At 38.0% G+C, this 20,947-nt stretch overlaps 1 protein-coding gene and 1 long non-coding RNA gene across 2 annotated transcripts; one reads left to right on the plus strand and one right to left on the minus strand.

Annotated features, from left to right (window-relative positions):
- Positions 1-1,783: 1,783 nt before the first annotated feature.
- On the minus strand, positions 1,784-6,012 carry LOC115800234 (uncharacterized). Its single transcript, XR_004021643.1, has 4 exons — positions 5,826-6,012; positions 5,536-5,670; positions 5,223-5,326; positions 1,784-1,900 (listed from the first exon to the last, which is right to left on the minus strand). It is a non-coding gene; the product is annotated as an uncharacterized LOC115800234 (long non-coding RNA).
- A 3,708-nt stretch (positions 6,013-9,720) lies between these two features.
- Positions 9,721-19,154, plus strand: LOC115800788 (CD209 antigen-like protein E). The gene is made up of 7 exons (XM_030758303.1): positions 9,721-9,736; positions 13,362-13,480; positions 13,577-13,678; positions 13,801-13,935; positions 17,114-17,256; positions 17,898-18,001; positions 18,823-19,154. The coding sequence occupies exons 2-7, from the start codon at positions 13,384-13,386 to the stop codon at positions 18,965-18,967; spliced, it is 726 nt and encodes a 241-aa protein (XP_030614163.1). The 5' UTR covers positions 9,721-9,736; positions 13,362-13,383; the 3' UTR covers positions 18,968-19,154.
- The last annotated feature ends 1,793 nt before the right edge of the window (positions 19,155-20,947 follow it).

Genomic DNA, 20,947 nt, shown 5'->3' on the forward strand with positions numbered 1-20,947 from the left:
TGCCGCTCCTGTCACAGCACAGAGCAGGCACACTTTGCTCCTCCCCTCCCCACAGTGTTTTGTTATACTGTCACATGACACATAACATATTTTACTTAGGAAAAAAAGGAATTTGCTATAAAACATTTAAAGCAAATTTAAATTTAAATTTGTACAGCTTGTTTATTTAAGAAAAAGAGTTTACATTTGTTCTTGAGTGATGATTTTGTACACTTCATTTACGAAAAAAAAATTCAGACATGCTTTGTTAATGTTGTATTGTTTCAGAACAATAACTTTTATTTTGAAAAAGTATTTTCTACTTACCTATAAACTTTGCCCAATTCTATCCTGGGTTTTAACTAATCAATAATCCAAAGGGAAAAAAAAAAATCTCAAGCCAAATGAACTTCATGAAAATTATTCATAATTATTAAAAAGTATCGGTATCAGTATTGGCGATACTGACCCTGTATTTACTTGGCATCAAATCGATACCAAATCTTGTTGTATTGTACACCATTACATTGAGCAGCACATACATGAGGAGTGATTGACAGTGATTGACTTTTATCCTGGCTTTGATTGGTTGTTTTTAAGTAGGAGTGGTTCAGGAAGGAGGTGGAGGAGCTTGATTTTTTTCACAGATTATCTGTCTCATACTGTCCTGACATGGTGACAGTTTTAAAAAATATGTAAAAAAAAAAAACAGATTTATAAAGTTACATACTGCAGCTTTAATCTGTATAACAGAGAAACTTGTGGCTTTAGTTCTTACTGTCAATGATTGTTTTGCCATTTTTACACATTTATCTATGTGGTTTTGAAATAGAGCACATTTTTACAAAGATTGTTGTTGGTTTTAAAACAACATAACTTTATGTATTGTTTATGAAAGGCAGACAACAGTTAAGAGTATTGTGATGAACTATGAATAATTGTTTTACATTCTGTGTTAAATGATGGAAGTCACCCAGGAGTATTAAATAAAGATGATTACATTTATTTCAGCTCTGAGTGTTTAATATCTAGGTGTTTTTATGGGAATGTGAATCTTTCAGATCAATTTGAGAAGTGATTTTGATCATGTTTCACATTTTATTGTGTCATATAGCGTCAGGCACTGGTCTTGGTCTTGACTCGGTCTTGGACCCTAAAAGTCTTGGTCTTGTCTCGGTCTCGCCCTCCCTCGGTCTTGGTCTTGACTACAACAATGCTGTCAGTTCAGTCATCAGTATAAGTCAACAATTTTCAGTCAAAATAAGTCAGGAAACATAGTCCAAACTAACTAAATCAATAGTCATTCAAATCAGGTAAACAGTAGTCATTTCAAAGCAGTATTTCTTTTTATAATAATCCAGTATATATTTATGATCAATATTAGTGAAAAACAGTCTTGTGAAAACCATCAAAATAGTATATAAAAACACATAAAATTGACTATAAAAAAACACAAAAAATTAGTTCAAAATGTCCCACGAGGTTAAGGTCAAAGGTTGATTCCCAAACCAAAGTAATAACTGAAAGGTTTAAAAAGATTTCCACTTTGACGCTGAGGAAGATAACAAAGATGTGTGACGCACTCTTTTCTTTCAACCTACAGAAGACTGTTCGTGCTGTATTGATCCCTTTGCAAAGGTATCTTTCAGTAAATGTCAGAAAATCAGTTTAGTTTCAATGCTCAATTTATTTTTTCCACAACAGAGATCATTTGGAAGAATTCAACATGATTCATTAATCTATTTGTTGATTAGACGAGATGATCCATCATGGCAGACTGGAATCCCAGCAATGATGGAATTTAGGACAGGACACACCAGAGTCTAAATGCTGGTGGTGGTGAAGATGAAGGCTTGAATGGTGCTTTGAGTGACTTGGGTGAGGCTGAGATGGGGAGAAGGTGGGTTGCATATATGAGAGTCTGAAAGGGAGAATGACAGAAGAGTGATGAAATTTACAGTACACAGAGTGGAGGCTGATTGCCTTGAAGAAGGCAGGCAAGATGCTGACCGGACCAGAGTCATGATGCCAGTATTGGGTTGGACAGCGTGGGAAAGTGTAAATGATGTAAAGCAGTGGCGTGTGGTGACTTTTACAGAAAAGCAAGCAGAGGTGTGACACGTTAACTATCAGTATCTACAGGGGGAATTAAAAATAGTAATGAAAAATGAAGGTGGTTAAAACCATTACATTCAGTCAACTGAGTGAGTTCTCATAGATGCTAATCTGAGCTGAGCCTGCACCTGGTCAGCTTGCCTGTTTTATTAGACTGGACATGGTCAGAGCAGCTGTCCTCTCTCTATTGTCAGGGCTTTTATTGCTAATAGACAAAAGGAGTTATTAACAACTGCTTAAAAGTCAGATCTGTGCCAGGAAACCAATCGTTTTAAATGAACTCTCTGCTGAGAGGAGCAGTCATGCCAGAAGCTTGTTGATGGCTACCAAAAGTGTGTGATCAAATTGCAACTTACTAAAGGAACATTTAACTAAATATAAGTTGTGGTGTGTGTGTGTGTGTGTGTGTATACACTGATCAAGCATAACATAATGACCACTGACTGGTGAACACTGATTAATGGCACCTATTAGTGGGTGGGACATATTAGGGAGCAAGTGAACATTTTGCCTTCAAAACTGTCAGAAGCAGGAAACATGGACAAGCATAAAGATTTGAGTGAGTTTGACATGGGATGAATTGTGATGGTTCAGTGACTGGGTCAGAGCATTTCCAGAGCAGACCACAGTCACTGAGCTCACAATCTAAAAATAAAATCATTTAAAAGTCCCTCTTTATTCCTTTATGGGGACTACAAACAGCTGGTTAACTGGAAAACAAATGTTCTGGTTCTAGATTTCATATAATCTCATGGAATAAATGAACATTATATATAAAAATAACATTTTCAAAGCAAATGTAGAAATTTCTTTAAATTATTTCAAAGAATATACTCTCAGTGCATTGTGTTGTTTAGTGATGCTGGTGTTTTGATATCCACTGAACCGCACTGAGCTCAGACTAATGTTCTCCAGAACATAAGGCCCTGGGCTTTGTCTTTATCTGCTCCCTAATAAGATTTTTTTTTCTTCAAATAATGTTGCAATACACACAATAACAACCCTCCCACAACTGCCTTACATTTTCTACTGTTTTTAGCTACAACAAAAACTGTGAAAGCCTGGAAAGTTTTTTTTAAAAAGTTGAAATGGACTAAAAATAAGATTCAGAGTAGTATAATGTTCATAGCTAAAATGGTAAATAAATTGCAGGTCCTGGTCAATAAATTTAGGAAACTATGTTGCATAATGCTGTATTTTTTTCCACAGACCCATAAGTGATCCGTTTCTACTTCAGTGCAGTCCTCGTCACTCCACTGTGGGTTTCCACCACCATTGTCAGGTTGCTTTAACCTCCAGTTCCTGGGAGGTCAGTGAACAAGAGTTATCTCTGACAAAGATGGAAACATACAGTATATATGATGACAAACTGCTCAGGTTCTTTGTAACTCCTTTCAGCCTTACTGCACTCATCAGCTTCATTTTCTAAGCAATCAAATGTTTTGTCAGGAGATCACAATAACCTCGTCCAGATGGAAACTAATGGTGGTTTTGCTGAGCAGTTCTGACCCTGTGTCACTAAAAACAAGTCAGCAGCATCTTAAAGCTTTTGCTGTCCTAGTTTGGTGAGACCCACCGACACCTCAGCCCACCAATGAGCTTACTTCTGCACGCATCTATCCTCATGAGAAATACCTGCTGGAAATTCAGTAAAAGTGAAAATTAAATCAAAGGGTACGTTACAAAAGTACCTCCTATCCCCTTTTCCTGGACCTTAATGAAAATGTCATAGAAGTTGCTTCTAGGAATGTTTCTTTATTTGGAATGAGGGTAGGAGATGTTATCACAACAAGTGAATAATTTGCACATTGGGCTAAAACTCCTCACATGGTCCTCACACTTAAGCATTTTGATCTGACCCCCACTTATTTCTGCTCCTCAGGAATACTGGAACTTTGATGAAATGGAGAAGGAATTAACTAAACTGAGCTGTCTCTTTCTCAGCATAAGACAAATTACTTCTCTCTATTAAGTCTGTAACAAATCATACTGAAATGTATGTCAAACTGCGACTATTAATGGGACTGTGTTAGATTAATGTCTGAATGTTGCAATCTGCTCAAAAACAGGATTATTTTGGTTAGCAAACCTACATCATTCTCTCCTTCACAGGTCTGCTCGTTTTTGATTTGAGCTGCTCTTGGCACAAAGTTGGTTATTACTGAAGTGAACTGGGTGGGTATATAAATGAGTGCATTGCATCACAATAAATTGGCCTGCTTAGTAAATCTGTCCCATAGTCTATAAAACTAAATACATCTTGTCTCATTCTGGGATGCTGGATAGTGACACAGTGTAACTTCTTCCTCCTCGTTTAGGATTCAGTGATTACATAAAATTCTCTTCATCACTTTTCCCAACTGACCCAACATAAACATTAATATATGCAAATCCTGAAGGCTGGCCATACAACAACAAACTTTACTGATCCAAACTGATTTATACAGAACCTTGAATGCACATTGATTAATTAATATAGCTCAGGGCTCTTCAACTCCAGGCCTCGAGGGCCGGTGTCCTGCAGGTTTTAGATGTGTCCCTGATCCAACATCAAATGGCTGAATTACCTCCTCAGTGTGCAGTCAAGTTCTCCAGAGTCCTGCTAATGACTTTTATATTTGACTCAGGTGTGTTGAAGCAGAGACACATCTAAAACCTGCAGGAGAGGGGCTCTCGAGGCCTGGAGTTGAAGAGCCCTGATATAGCTCATAATCTCGATTTAGAGAGCTTATATAAATCTGTGTTCTCCTTAAACGTCATCATGACAAGAAGCAGATTTTATTACAGCAGTGTGATGTTCAGAGTTTGCCTGCAAGGCACTTTAGCAAGTTATAGCATAAAATGGAAAATTAACTTATAAATAACATTTACATGATCACTTTGTCACACTGACTGATTGTTTTCATGAGTGGTTAATGGCCCATCATCATGAATCCCTGACATCCTTTTGATAAAGGACGGTCTGGCTGCATCTTATGTTAAAGAACCAATGAAGGTCCTTTTCTAAGCATCTGGAGTTCCAACAGCACTTAATATGGTTGCAGTGCAGATACTTGTGGGTCACTTCACTCAGTTAGGAACCTTCCGAAGAACAGAGACCAGTGGGATGTACCCAAATCAAGACTTACATCAGAGTCAGTGAGGTTCCGTCAAACCATTTCCACTTTCCTTCCTCTTCTCGGTCATTTAACCCAATCCAGGCACATTTCTTGATGTGACTGGAGAGAAATTTCTGGAACATATTTATTTATTTATTTGTTTTAAAGACTGAGGAATGTAATTGATATAATGCATTTTGAGTAAGACTGTAAGACTGATTTACAAACACAACAACAAAATGAAAGGATCTGATGATTACAGTGCTGTGAAACTAAAACCTCTCAGTAAAACACACAAAGACACACAACAAGTAAAATGTAAAGAGCACATGGAAGGACTCACTCAGTTTGGTCAAATTCTGAAGACTTTCCAGCTCCCTGGTATTTTCAGTGAGGTTAGCATGAAGAAGGTCTCTCTCCTCAGTTGTGGCGGCAAGTTTGTTACTCATCTCAGAGAGATTTGCAGCTGTGTCACGATCTGAAATGAATCAATGTTTCTGAGACTTTATGTATTCATGCTTATTTTGTGTTGCAAAATTAAAAATTGGAGTAATCTGAAATTTTTTGCTAGAAGGTAGCAAAAGGTGTTTGAATCAAACCAAAACTGTTATGTGTGTGTGGAACCAGACTCACAATAGACACCAAGAGTGATGAGCCCAATGAACATGAGAGTGCTCAGCAGGCCCAGAGAGAGAATAACACCTGAATGGAAATTCCTCTTAGAGCTTCTTGTATCTGAAAAAAGAGCATTCAGCCATTGCAGACATTAAAATACACCAGTTCCCTTTTGTGTCACTTCTTACCTGTGCAGTTTGTTGAAGGCATTTTCTCATCAGGTTTGACATAATCAACATTGATATAAATTTCCTCCATCATTGGTTAGAACCCTGATTATTTCTGAGATGGTCGGCTCTGCAGCACCGGACACACTGTGAATGCATCACTGGTTCTTCTTTTTCTTTAACTTCAGAGGAAGTCACATGTTTCTGATGTTGTTAACTTTTTTTTATAGCAGTGATCTACCACTAAAGCTGGATTATCTGCTCTAAGGCTGTGTAGTTTTTTTGTTTTTTGAAAATAAGTAAAAAATCTGAATCTCAATCCAAAAAGCTTTTGGCTGCTGAGAAAGACCTTTTATTATTTTTAAAATACTCTCTGTACAGACAGACTATAGATAACATTTCTGAGATGAATGACTTGAAATCCCTCTAAACAGGTGAGGATGAAATATAACGAATATTTTTAGCTATATTTAATTTGAAATGGAACAGTTTGCTGCTGCAGCCACAACCAAAAACCCGTAATGCCAAGCTATATTATATTATTTTATATATATTAAAAAGCTTCCAGCAACAGTCCCATCTTGTCTGGGCCTGAACTCATGGATGTCATGTCCTCCAGGCAAAGGAGGAGAGGGACAATCTGGTTTTATCAAGGCACAGTTCAAAAGCCAGCATTTGTGATTGTATGGGGGTGCACTACTGCACATGACATGGGTAACTTGCACATCTGTGGAGGCACCATTAATGTTAAATTATATTTTGGGGTTTTATAGAAAGATTTCTGAAATTGGCTTTTTAATGAGAGAACCACAAGAACATGCGACTCAAAATGACCTCTAAACAAGAGCGAGTTATGTTCATGGTCCCTCCCGTGCACTCTCTCTCTCTCTCTCTTTGTCTTTTTCTGGTATCTTTGACAGGCTGTGGTTATTTGAAAGCACGGCCTCCAAGTGTAACAATGGGCTCATTTGCACCTATTTCTCATCATCTCACTCACCTTCAGTCTTAGAAATTACTTGAGTTTTGTTCATGGGTTAACCTTAATGTAAAATGGATTATGTATTTTGAGTTCATGTTATGAGTCCTTTGACTGGAGAGTACTATGAGTACACGCTGTTGAATACATATTATTGCCTAATGCAATTCTGCCCTGAAGCACATACATGTTAAGTATGTATCACAAACCCATCTTGTCTAACATATAATCAGTCGTTTATTGACACTTTTTTTTTTTTACAGATGCACTCGTCTTTTATTTAAAAGAGGCAGTCAGAGTTTTCAGTAGCTCTGTGAGCTTATGAGGGTGATAGAGGAAGTCAGTGGTACAGGTGAAAGGACCAAGAGCGGGAGATCGAGTTGCTGGATTGTGTCTTTGTGTCCAGAGGTGAGATGATCAGTCTTGGGTACTACCTTGAGCACCACCGTTCCCCCTCCTTGCTGCCACCCATAGGTTCTTCTGTTCACATTTATCCACATTTATCTGTTTTGCTATTTGGAGCATTTGAGGATGCTATATTGTTCTTTGTGAATTTCTATGCTTAAATTGTTTTCTGTTTTTGGGCTGGAGTTTTTGCTGATTTTAGGTTTGTTTTTTGGTGGACTGGGAGCAGACACCATCTCTATGGGATGGGGTTTTGGGGGAATGACAGGAGGAGAGAAGTTGCAGAGAGTGTGTAAGACTCCAACTCTGCTTCCTACTCTCAACCCTGGGTGGTTTAATGAATGTGGAAAGATTTCTAGAAGGAGAGCTGCTCCATCCAAAGTGGGGTGGATGCTGTCCCTCCTAACAAGACCAGGTTTTCCCAGAAAGTTTCCCCAGTTATCTATAAAGCCCACATAGTTTTTTGGACACCACTCAGACAGCCAGCGATTCAAGGAGAACATGCAGCTAAACATGTTGCTCCTGGTCCGACTGGGGAGGGATCCAGAGAAACCTACAGAGTCCAACATTGTTTTGGCAAAGTTACACATGATTCAATATTAACTTTAGTGAGCTCTGATTGGCATAACCAGATGTCATTACTGCCAACAGGATTATTATTTTATCAAATATACATTTATCCTTAGCCAGCAGTTTCAAATTTCCTTCTATGTTGCCTGGTCTGGCCCACAATCAAAACTATTTGAAACGTGAATGGGTTTGTGGTGTACGGCAGCTTCTGTTTAAGCCTCCTTGCTGCTTGGGTCAGTCTGCTGGGGAAGCGCTAACAGTGGCTAAGTGACCTTGGTCTGCACCGACTACAGGGGCCTAGCTAGCTACAGGATTTTCCAGGGTGCTGGCCTAATGTCGAAACACAGGCCAAGTTGCACAATTCTGTAATCTGTTCCAGGCTAAGTTTAAGTCAGCTGATTTCATGCTGGCTTGCACTGAACCCCCTGTAAATATTTAAAGAAAATGAGCCTTAGTAAAGCTTCCCTATTTTAATAAACATTTTGGCTGACTGCAACATGTTTGTATTAGAATGTCATAAATTGCTTATGCTGATAAGACACTTTTAACTTTGTTCCACTTTTTACCAGGAAAGAGAAAGTGGTGGTCTGAAGGAACACATGTTGAACTGACATTCCAGATGGCCTTGATGCTGAGCGTGTGTGTGTGTGTGTGTGTGCACGCGCGTGCATAATCCATGTTAGGGAAAGATGTATTTTTGACCAACTACTGAAGTCAGGCTGAACTGGCCTCTCACTTCTCCCAGCAAACTTGGAGTTACATTCATACTCTTATCCACAATGTGGGTAATCATTCTGGAGGAGAGCCATTACACATGTAAATCACCATGCTGATTTTAAAACTGACTGAAAGATGAAGCATATTCCCCGTTTTGTGTTGCCAAATGACAAAAAAACACATGCAAAAAGGTGGCTTTGAAGAAGTCTCAGTGATGGTTATAAATATAAAGCACTGTCTTGGAAACATAAATGTAAACAAAGGGAAGAACGAGCTATTTCTTGTTTATTAATCCTTTTTGTACAGTAATGTGTGGTTTTGAAGTGGGAGTAGTTGATGAACTATTTTATAGTTGATGTATTGTTGTCTGATCCCTTTGCAAAGGCAAATTACGATCTCACAAAGATGACTTGTTTTTGTAGCTTGATTTATTTCAGATTTCTGTAACTGTGGCCCAGCTCACTGCTGAACAGAGTTAGCCGTGCTGCAGCACTTTAGCATAACTCAAGTGATTCTGTTTGTGGCGTGTGCTCAGGAAAGGCTTCTTCTGCATTACTCTCCCAAACAGCCTCTCCTTGTGCAAAGTGTGCTGAATAGTTGAACGATGCACAGTGACACCATCTGCAGCAAGATGATGTTGTAGGTCTTTGGAGCTGCTCTGTGGGTTGAGTATGACTGTTCTCACCAGGGTTATTATAGTTAACGAAAACGAACGAAATAACGAAAACTGAAATTGAAAAAACATTGTCGTTAACTGAAATAAATAAAAACTATAATTAAAAGGAAAAAACGATAACTAATTAAAACTGAATTGTGAGTTTACAAAACTAACTAAAACTAACTGAAATTATCGATAAACTGACTTTCATTTACTTGTTTTTTTGGGGGGGTTTTTTAAGCCTTGTGGATTGATATGAAATCATTGTTTCCGCTCTCCGAGTTTAAGCTGGGAGCGCCACAGGACAACTGTGTGAGTGCGCATGTGCGTGCGCTCACCGCGCTGGTCCGCAAAGTAATGGCTGCGGTCTGCCGAGAAAGCGGCAGAGTCCCGTATGGAGGTTCTTTGAGTACAAACACCTGCACACGACCACAAGGTAATTAACACACACAATCCAGCTACACAAGCATAAATGCGGACATGAGGTCGGCAACTTCTGTAGCTTGTGTACAGAGGCCGCAAAGACCCTGCAGGTTTAATTAGCGAGCATCTAACCAAGCTAGCTCCAAAACAGAAGCAGCTTCAGGCGGTGAGAACATCAGGATGCAGATGGATTTGACCTTTGACTCCTTCAAAGAGTTTGTTTTTGTTTAACACCACATGTAGGCGTTATTAATCTGCTGCACTGATGCTGAAGTTTATTGTGGAGTTTATTGTAGAATTTATTGAGTTTGGGAGTTCATGTTTTTCTTTGTTTCTCCCTGTTGATGTTCATGTGTGTCCTTAATATTACACAAATTTAGCATGTCTTGTGAACAGTTGGTTGTTGACTATATTTCTTTAAACTGTATCTTTTGTCAAGTTTTCATTACACAATAGTCACTTTTGCGCCTTGAATCTTGCACCTGATCAGGTATGAAAATACTAAAACTAATACTGAAACTAACTGAAACTAACTAAAACTAAGCATGAAACCAAAAATAAAAACTAATAAAAACGAGCAAAACCTCTCTGAAAACTAATTAAAACTAACTGAATTAGAGAAATAAAAGTAAAAACTAACTAAAACTAAACTATAATGTAAAATCCAAAACTATTATAACCCTGGTTCTCACCATCCTTCGCCTCTGCCTATCTGAGATTTTTCTTGGTCTGCCACTTTGGGCCTTAACTAGAACTGTGCCTGTGGTCTTCCATTTCCTCACTATGTTCCTCACAGTGGAAACTGACAGCTGAAATCTCTGAGATCACTTTTTGGATCCTTCCTCTAAACCATGATGTTGAACAATCTTTGCTTTTAGGTCACTTGAGAGTACTTTTGAGGCTCCCATGTTGTCACTCTTCACAGAAGATGGAAAGAGGAGAAACACTTGCAATTGGCCATCTTAACCCTTTCTCATAATTGGATTCACCTGTGTATGTAGGTCAAGGGTCAATGAGCTTACAAAACAAATTTTGTGTTCCAATAATTAGTGCTAAAGGTATTCAAATCAATAAAACAACAAGGGTGCCCAAACTTATGCACCTGCCTAAATACACTTTCTGTAAATGCTATAAACTTCATTTCACTTCTCAAATATCACTGTGTTCATCTGCTATATGATCTATTTAACTGAAATTGCTGATCCCTACAACCAATGATTTCTAAAGGAAACTCATGGAAATTATCAGGGGTACCCAAAATTTTCATACCACTGTACCTGGCTGCTGTCCTGTAACCTCCTCCAAGTACTTCTTTCACCCAAAGTACAAGATTCTAAAGGGAATATGTTGGCCAGTAATAACTCCCTCTCTCCTCTTCTGCAGAACCTCCACCTGTATATGAATAATCAGTTCCCTCCTCTGAGCCACTCTCCAGTCCCCATAACACTTCATTAACTTGTTCAATAAACCTTTTAAAACTCCCATTGAGTCTGTCTGAGTCCGATCCCTGTGCTATCGTGACACCAACAGCCATACCATGTTACAAGTGATGCAAAACACCTTCCTTTCCTGTTCTGATGTTCAGTTTGATCATCATGATCATCTAGATCATGTCTACATGTCTAAATGAGTTCCTGCCATGTGCTTGCCTGATTGGATATTTGCATTAACAAGACACTGAACAGGTGTACCTTATGAAGTGGCCGGTGAATGCACATACCTACATACTTAATAAACTGATATATATTTCCATTTGCATCTGTACATGTACTATTCATTTGAACTTCTGATTAGAGGTTTTGCTTATATTTTCCTTTGTACCTGAACTCAGCAGAGTGACAAAAATGAATCTAATCTCATCTAATATGTCTCAACAATAACACCTTGTGTTCTTAACAACTCTCTTAAACCCCTCATGCCTCCTTCAGAATTGTTTCTTTTATGCTGTCAGCTACTGAAACAGCAGCTGGCAGCTAAAATTGGCATTATGAGTTTCCAGAACTAAATTTAAAATGTTTTTTTTTTTACTGAAATATTTCCTTTTTTAAAAGTTAAGATGCTGCAAAAACAAGAATAGAATATAAAGATGGCTTTTAAAAATATTTAACTGAATAAATATTACAAATATATAAAATGTGGAACCTGAGAATGTCACTGTTTTTGAAAATGTTTAAAAATTGTTTCTGCTGTACTGCATCTCCTCTTTGCAGGGACCTCGAGGCCCTTTCCCACACAAACTTTATCGCGTCCCAGCTCTGCAGATCTGATCACAAACTAGCTCTGCTAACACAAAGTTATTGCTCTCTTGTTTATTGACAGCCTAAACCCACAAGAGTTGTTAGGAGGTGGGGGTGTTATTCTAATGACTGAAATGTACAGTTTTTAAACCACATGGAGTAAATGAGTGAAACAGTTTCTGTTTGGTTCACAGCCCTCTGCTGCCTTGTGACCACACAGGGCTTTTGCCCTTTTCCCCTTCTTCCCCCCAAACAAACTCTGTGGATCAAGATCTGCAAATTAGGCTAAAAGTCTTATGTATATGGCACTGGAGGCTTTTTTATGTAAATTTTTCATGTAATTTTTTTATGTAAATGCACAGCTATGTTCATCCTCCCAGTTACATAAATAAATAAAATATTAATATAAAAATATTATCAGTTAATTATCAGATATTTTGTTGTCATTGTACACATCTGTCATGGTCGTGGGCCGGTGGCCCGAGGTTTTATGTTCTTGTATAGTTCTGTTTTATTATGGTTTCTGTCTTCCTGTGCTTATGTGTTATCCTTAGGTGTTTAGTCTGGGTGTACTATGTTAGGTTTCTTCCTGTTTTATTTTGGTAGGTTCTTGGTCTGTGTGCTTTGGGTTTAGTTTATTTCCTGTACTTCCCTCCCAGCTATTTTCCATTTGTTCATTACCTTCTGTGTATTTAAGTCTTGTGTTTTCTATGCTTGTTGTCGTGTCATTGGTTGTTGTCCGCCATCGATGTTCAGTCATGTTAGAGCAAGTTGAGTGTAGTCTAGTCTGTTTCGCGTCTCTTCCCCTGTGTGGTGTGTTCTGGGGAGAGCTCATGTTTAGTCTGTAGTATGTTTGTATTCTTGGTGTAAATAAATGTGTGTGTGATTTACACCTGTCCTGGATTTCTGCAACTGGGGTCCTCTTTCCTGCCTGCAAAGCGGCCAGCCCTGACAACATCTTCCTGACTTTTTTTCTTTTTTTTTTTAATTGATCTAAGTTACTTTGAAGCCAAAACTCTGGAATTGGGCCTTTTTGGTTCATTTTTTGTCACATGTCCAACATGTTCCTCAGTAATCCCATCAAATAGTCCATCTTTAGAAAAATTCTAAAAATATTATCTTCAGTGTATCTGTATAGATGTGATTTGAAACTGAAATGTTTTAGTCATTAGTCGCTCCTTTCATTGCTGAGATTCAGATTTTTTTCTTTAAAGTCACTCAGAAACCTAAGCAAATACTTCAGTTTCTTTTATTATCACCCAGCTATTAATTTACTGATACCATCTGAAATGTGTGACTTCCTCTTAAGTTAAAAAAAGAATAAAGAGAAACCATGCCTCCTGCCCTACGACAGCTGGGATAGGCTCCATGGATGGAACTGAAACCACTTAAACGTTGCAGTTCGCAGGTCGTGGCTGCAGAGATGACCACCTCAGAAAAACAAGCAATGGAGGAAATTTATGTCAATGCTGAATATGACAAATCTGCCAACCCAATACCTTCAACAATAAATCCCAAGGGTAAGAAAGAAGTGACAAAAAAGGGACCAGATATATATTTTAACCTGTGTCATTACTGTCGTACACTTTGTTATTTTTATTGTTTGTTGTTTTCAGGTCCAAGAAGCTCTAAGAGAAGTTTCTATTCAGGTGTTATTGTCTCTCTGGGACTGCTGAGTGTTTTCCTGATGGTTGGACTCATCACCCTTGGGGTCTACTGTGAGTCTGGTTCTCCATCAAAATATTAAAAAAATATTTATGCTTTGTACTTCTTTCCTGGAAATGTTTGGATTTTATAAATACTTAAGTGTCTCAGAAAAATGATTCTAAATGTATTTCAGTGAATGATTCAGCTGCAAGTGTCTCGGCCGTGAGCAGAAAACTTTCCTCCATGATTGAGGACAGAGACGTTCTGCATGTCCATCTTACTGAAAAGATTAAAGAGTTGGGAAGACTTCAGAATTTGTCCAAACAGAGTGAGTTCTTGTCTTTACTGCTGAGATTTATTTGTTGCGTTTTTGTAAAAGTTTTTACTCAGAAATGCAGTGATCCAGTTTTTTAGTATTGTGATCAGATTTTTGACTCTGTATACCTAAATAATAAATCACAGTTGATCATAAAAATGTGTATTTATAATTGTGAACCAATGTCAAAATTGTGGCATTACTGACACTACAAAGCACTCATTCCAATGAAGAGTGTTCAAATCCTCACTCAACTCCAGTTTCTTCTCTAACCCCTTTCAGCTACAGACAGCATTCAAACTTTAAACTGATACCAAATTATTGAACTATTCAGCTTATATTTACCTTTTCAATATCTTTTATAGTTTTTCTCCAGTTCCATTTTAAGTGTCATGCTGTTTTTCACCCATTTCAGAGTTTATAATGTGTGTGTTGGATGGAATCATGGCACCAGTGGGCGAATTCAAATCTGAGAATTTTTTTTTCAATTGTCGCTGTGTCCACAGTGTTCACTCCACACCCATCATTTTACCCTGAAAACAGAGCCGTTCCTTTTCTTTCAAACGATGTGTATCTCAATCCTAACACATGTAAATGTCTTGATCTGTCTGGATCCATCAGGAATAGAAAAAAAAAACACACTGTTGTGTAGAACAGTGGTCCCCAACCTTTTTTGAGCCGCGGACCGGTTTAGTGTTAGAAAATATTTCCACGGACCAGCTTTTAAGGTGTGGCGAATAAATACGTCAAAATAAATGATACGACCATAACCAAGTGTGATATTTTCTACGTATAATAATAAAAAACGGGAATCCACTTTGTATTCGTATGCAGCTCTATCAGCAGCGTTCTCGTAACATCCCGCCTCAACATGAATAACATGCTCTCTGCCCACAGCGCTCCCTGGTCAGCTGTTAGAGCCATGGTAAAACACGCCTTCAAAATAAGATACACCGCAAAAACAAATACAGTAGAAATCACCTGAGTCGGATTCAAATGGCCCAGTTTGGGGTCTATTATCGAATTTCGCTGCAATGGCTTCTGCTTCATCTATGAATTTGCTTCTGCAAATTTTATAATCTGAAATTTTACTCGTAAGTGCAAGTTTGTAGCTTACACTTGCCACGATTGTCCCCGGTGAAATGAACTGATATAAACACTAAAACAATTTCCAGGCGTTGTTAGTGTGTGTGTAGTTGTGCATGAACGAGCCGATGCATGGAAGTGGGCGGACAGGAGCTGAGGAGGGTTTTAGCGCTAAACTCATCCAGTTTATGCGATCACATTTAACTGGAAATTTATTACAATGGGACCAGATTTTTCATCCGAGGTAGCTGAATATCCGACGGATTTATGTGATGATTTTATTGGAATTAATGTTAGGAAAAATCAGGACCTGCAGATGCCATCCAACTAGAGCGAAAACCCGATTTGTGCGACTTCGACTTAGGTGATTTTTACTGTATAAAGCGCATGAAAAATACAACTCACCATAACACTGAATCAGTGTAAGCCCCCTGAGCTTGTTTCTCTGATACTCATTTTTGCTGGCTTCTGGTTTGACTGGGTTCGGCCGATTTCACATGGAGCGTGGCTGCAGAGCCGCGGTGTCAAGCGCTGGAGAGTCAGTTTGATGGCTGGGTCTACCTCACTGCTATCCCCGGTGTTGATAAATAAAAATGGTAAATGGACTCGTTCTTACATAGCGCTTTTCTACTCTTGTTGAGCACTCAAAAATTTAAAGAAGCGTTATGTAGGTCAACCAACCGATTTCGTTAGACAGGCCTGAAGCTTCTGGGTTTAATTTTAGCGGTGACGTATCATGTGAGCAGAAACGTCTTGACACGTCAAGAGGAAGTCATGGAGGGAAGTAACGGAGCGAATCCGCCCATTTTTCAAAATAAAATATAGTTTAGGCGCAGATAATAAGTAAAACGGAAATAATTTAAGTTATTTATTCTTTATGTGCGGCCCGGTACCAAATGTCCCACGGCCCGGTACCGGTCCACGGCCCGGGGGTTGGGGACCTCTGGTGTAGAACACATCCTTGTGATCCTCACAGTTATATTTGATAGAAGCCTCGGTCCTGAATTTAGAAGCAGTTTTTCGACAGGTGCACCATGGCACATTTAAGAGGGATTTGGCACAGAGTACTATATAAAAGAGGTGTTTTGGCTGTTGCCATGTTGGTGTTTTGAAACTGGACATTAGCAGCAAGAGATCTGTTAATCACAATTTAGCCACTCTAAGGAATACCCTTTGTTACACTGAAGAGAATTTCTGCTCTACCATAATTAAAAAAAATGAACATCGTCCTGTAATAAATAGAAACTGTAAATGATATGTTGAAGTCATAAAGAAATGATGAATGATCTGAAGCTGAATTAGCTATGTTCCAACAGGCTTCTGTACAACAGGACTTACTGTCACTGTCTTCTTTATAGGTTTCACTTTTCAGACCAAGTGATGCCCATCTTTCATATACAGTCTATATTTATGTAATACAAGACTAACATTTGATCATGTGGTCACTTATTGTTGACTAACATATGCAAACTTTTGCAAATATGACAATAGTATTAATGCTTAGACATGAAGCACGTCTGAATCAATGTAGTTGTGTCAGCAGTTGTACTTAAAACAGCACTTCAGCACAGTATGGAGAAATATTCTCTGAAGGCTGAATGACAGTAAAATGCCACAAATGAGGCTGTGCAAGCATCATGTTTGTGGTCACTCTCTTCAGAGACATGATCATGTATGCAAACAATAATCCTGTAATTGCAGAAATGAAGCTGATCACAACTGTCATCAGCTGAGTGACCACACACACAATTAGGCAACAGGACTTTTCTTATTTTGTGTCACAGCTCTTTGTGTCCTGATAGACCATGAAAAGCGCAACGGAATGAAGATAGATGGACGGATGAAGTAGGAAATGTGTGCCCACTGGTTTTCTTTTTGTTGTTGGTATAACTGATGAATGCAGAGCTGTTATTTTCCATTAATATAAAAGTGATAACTAACTGGCATAACAATAACAACAACAAAATATAAACAAATATAACACCTGTAAAAAAGTGAATAGTCTAATTAATTAAACAGATAATTAATTAATCATAGTAGTATTGTTATTCAGGCCTTAAAGTTTTATTTATTGCCCTAGACTGTCTGTTGTTTGATGTTTCAGGGAAAACGTGTCCTGCAGGATGGAGAATGTTCAGCTGTAGCTGTTATCGCCTCTCTGAAAGCTCTGGTTCCTGGGATCAAAGTAGAAAGGACTGCAGAGACAATGGGGCAGATCTGGTGGTGATAGAGAGCCCTGAAGAACAGGTACAGTGTTTACCTGCACAATACACAATACAAACAAATGTGAGGACTCTTTTATAAAGTAGAATGTGAAGCCTTCTACTGTTGCAATAAGCTTGTGAAGAGTATTTGCTGCATCACAGCCTGGCTCAAGGGACGGACAAAACTGGAGGAGGCCATACATGACAGTTAAACAAAAATGTTAATTTAACATAACAAAATTAAACCCACAAATACAACCCCAGGGAGAGAGCAGCCTAAATCTCAGAGGCCAATCAGCCAATACAGCTCCAACCTGTTCCTCTCACGACCCCTCTCCCACCTCCCCACATGAGGATGCAGTGTGTCACGACTGACACACACAATTGCAGTCAATTGTCCTCAAAAAAAAAAAAAAAAGCTTTTGGTTGAGTTAAGCTGTTTTACACATCTTTACAGTCTATGTTTTGTAGATTACCTTGAGTTATTTGCCCTATGATTTGTTTTGGGAAATGCACCTTCAAATCTCAGAACCTCAAAACTGCAGAAAAGTGTCAAAGCAGTTAATTAAAGTATTTTTCAATGAGTGATATTTGGCTTTGTATTTTATTTTTTAGTTTTAGACAAAACTAATACAAAGAGCATCTACTAAAAAACTAAAAAAAAAGTTTTTTCTTGTTAAACAGACCTTTGTCTCTACAATCACTAGTGAGCCAACTTGGATTGGTTTGAACGACAAAGAACAGGAGGGAGCATGGAAATGGGTAGATGGAACACGTCTGACTTGGTCGTAAGTCTTCACTTTTTCATTCATCCATCAATCCATCCACTTCCAATTCGACGGGGGGTGACCTTATCCCTGCTGACACAGCAATAAATGGTGGGGTGCACTCACTCTAGACTAGTCAGCAATCTATCACAAGGCTAATGCTGTTGTTCAGTTTATTAGTTTTACTGAATTTCCTGCAGAGTTTTCTCATGATCATCAATTTTCTCACCTGTTAACACCCAAGTCTTTGGTATAGAAGCTTGTTTCTGCCACTAAAAATAAAATCGCCATCCTTAACTCAAAATTTCAAGTAAATAACTCGAAATTTCCAATCAGGAAGCTCTGTGATCCATACATAATTTCCTTGTTATCCGGAAGCAGGAAGCTGATTGACATGAAAACATTGATTTCTTACCTTTTATGTAGCTGTTTGTTTTGCTAGAAGGCATTTTGACTGTTGACGGTCAAAAAGATGCCAACTATTTGTTCACGGTTGCTAGAAAGTGCTAGCTCACTGATACTGTCGTTACCCTATTTTGAGTGTGCGTACATTGGTGTCATCTGCTTCCAGTAACAAGGAAATGACCTCTTTCTTTGAGCTTCCTGATTGGCAGCACAAAGTCGAAATTTCGAGTTATTAAGGCAAAATTTTGAGTAAATAACCTAAAATTTTGAGTCAATAACTTGAAACTTCGAGTTATGTCTTGTGCTTTTTTTTTTTTTTTTTTTTTTTTTTTTTTTCAGTGGAGCCATATTTCTCAGGGGATTCATTTTTTCCATGTTACAACATTCTTGTGTGTGTAAGTCCTTTGTCAAAGATAAACATTCTGTTGTTCTACCAGGAACTGGGCCCAGGGAGAACCCAATAATGCAGGTGAAGAAGACTGTGGACATCTGGAAAGTAAAGAGAAAAGGCCCTGGAATGATTTTCGATGTACAGCTTCTATGAAGTGGATATGTGAAAAAATACCACAACACAATGAATAATCTTTAATCTTTGAACAGATCCAGCTTAATATTTCAGAGCTATAATGCGCAACTTTGCCTCTGGACATGAAAGTTTCTTTATCTGAGGAGTTTCACTTCCATTTTGTTTAAATAAAGTTTAAAAAGAAAAGATTAAAATGTGTTGCCTTGTTGTGCAGGCCATGAGAGAACATGACTGAGAAACCACCTGACTTGGTATACAGTAATCCCTCGCTACTTTGCAGTTCGCTTTTCGCAGATTCGCTGTTACGCGGGTTTTCAATCAGTATTAGTGTAAAATATTTATTGCGGCATTTTTGCTGTTTTGCGGGTTTTTTGCAGTACTCATTCTTCACGTGCGTAGTACGTGTTGTACAGTAATGTATATATTTGGTGTATAAGTGTGTGGGGAGAGTTTATAAAAACTTAAAATAGTGTATAACTATTAAAATCATGTATAAGTATTAAAATAAATATAGTGTCCCTACTTCACGGATTTTCATTTATCGCGGGTGGTCCTGGAATGTAACACCCAGGGATTACTGTAACTACTTCCTGGTCAATCACTGAGTCCATGCTTCATCCTGATGTTAATGAAGTGCACTTATTCTTCTGAATTAATAGATAAAACATCTTCATACCATGAAAACTGAAAATGGGGAGATTAAGAATTTCAATGAATATTTGTCAGACAGCTGATTTCCAATCATTCAAACACATGTAAACTCCATGATTGCATTCTGGCTACCTCTAACATTACTTTCTCCAGCTAAACAACTAATATAATCGAAATGTAAGTCCTGTAACTGTTACTCTATTCAAAATATACCACTCAATATCATTTGAATTAAATTCAAATTGTAAACAAATAAAAAAAAAAATTGAATGTATAAAAGTCGCTTTCCCAAATACTGAGTGCAGCTTCTACATTGTGATAGAAATGCTGTTTCTCACTCAAAATGATCTGATATCATTCATGAGAGATATGTTTCACAGAATATAGGTCAACAAGTCATTTACAGCCATTTAAATACAGGCAGTCATTTTCAGTCAACCGTGTTTAAGGGCAGCATTTCCTCTACTACATACGGGTGCTGGTCATAAAATTAGAATATCATGAAAAAGTTGGTTTATTTCAGTAATTCCATTCAAAAAGTGAAAATTGTATATTATATTCATTCATTACACACAGATTGATATTTCAAATGTTTCTTTTAATTTTGATGATTATAACTGACAACTAATGAAAACCCCAAATTCAGTATCTCAGAAAATTTGAATATTGTGAAAAGGTTCAATATTGAAGACACCTGGTGCCACACTCTAATCAGCTGATTAACTCAAAACACCTGCATAGACTGAGAGACCATAAACATGGTTGACTTGCCTTCATTTCGTGGTTGTCATTTTTATGTTGGGGGGGGTGCTGCCGGTATTGTGCCAAAAAGTGATTTTCTGTATTTGGCAAAAAAAAAAATGACTACCTGTATTTAAACAGCTGTAAATGACTTGTTGATCTATAATCTATGAAACATATCTTTCATGAATGATATCAAGTCATTTTGAGCGAGTAACAGCATTTCTGTCACGAGGTAGAAGCTGTGCTAAGTTTTTGGGAAAGTGACTTTTCAAGGTAAAAACTATCATTGACATTAAACAGAAATCTGGCTAAGAAGGCTGCAGAAATTGCAACAAATATAACATCACAGTTCTATAAAGATATTTTAAGTGGCCAAAAAGCACTGGACTGATTCTCCAAATGATGTTATCCCTCCTTATCTTTTTAAAGAAATTTTTCCCACTGTTGGGTCAGCTGTGCTTAATATTATGAACAGCAGTCTGTGCTCAGGTGTTGTCCCTGTAAATTTCAAACATGTTTGTGCGGCCTCTGATAAAAAAGCCTGGTCTGGATCCCATAGCTTTGGCTAATTTTAGACCTATTTCTAGTCTGCCTTTTTTTTAATCAAAAATCCTTGAAAAAGTAGTTTACAGTCAGCTTAT

The sequence above is a fragment of the Archocentrus centrarchus genome, chromosome 21 (genome assembly GCF_007364275.1).
Source record: "Archocentrus centrarchus isolate MPI-CPG fArcCen1 chromosome 21, fArcCen1, whole genome shotgun sequence".
Lineage (NCBI taxonomy): Eukaryota > Metazoa > Chordata > Actinopteri > Cichliformes > Cichlidae > Archocentrus > Archocentrus centrarchus.

What these genes read in the sequence shown, in the direction of transcription:
- LOC115800788 (XM_030758303.1), top strand. Translation starts at nt 13,384, where the DNA reads ATGACCACCTCAGAAAAACAAGCAATGGAGGAAATTTATGTCAATGCT. An exon ending in CATCACCCTTGGGGTCTACT is followed by an intron (nt 13,679 to 13,800) that starts GTGAGTCTGGTT and finishes AATGTATTTCAG; the next exon opens with TGAATGATTCAGCTGCAAGT. An exon ending in TCAGAATTTGTCCAAACAGA is followed by an intron (nt 13,936 to 17,113) that starts GTGAGTTCTTGT and finishes TTGATGTTTCAG; the next exon opens with GGAAAACGTGTCCTGCAGGA.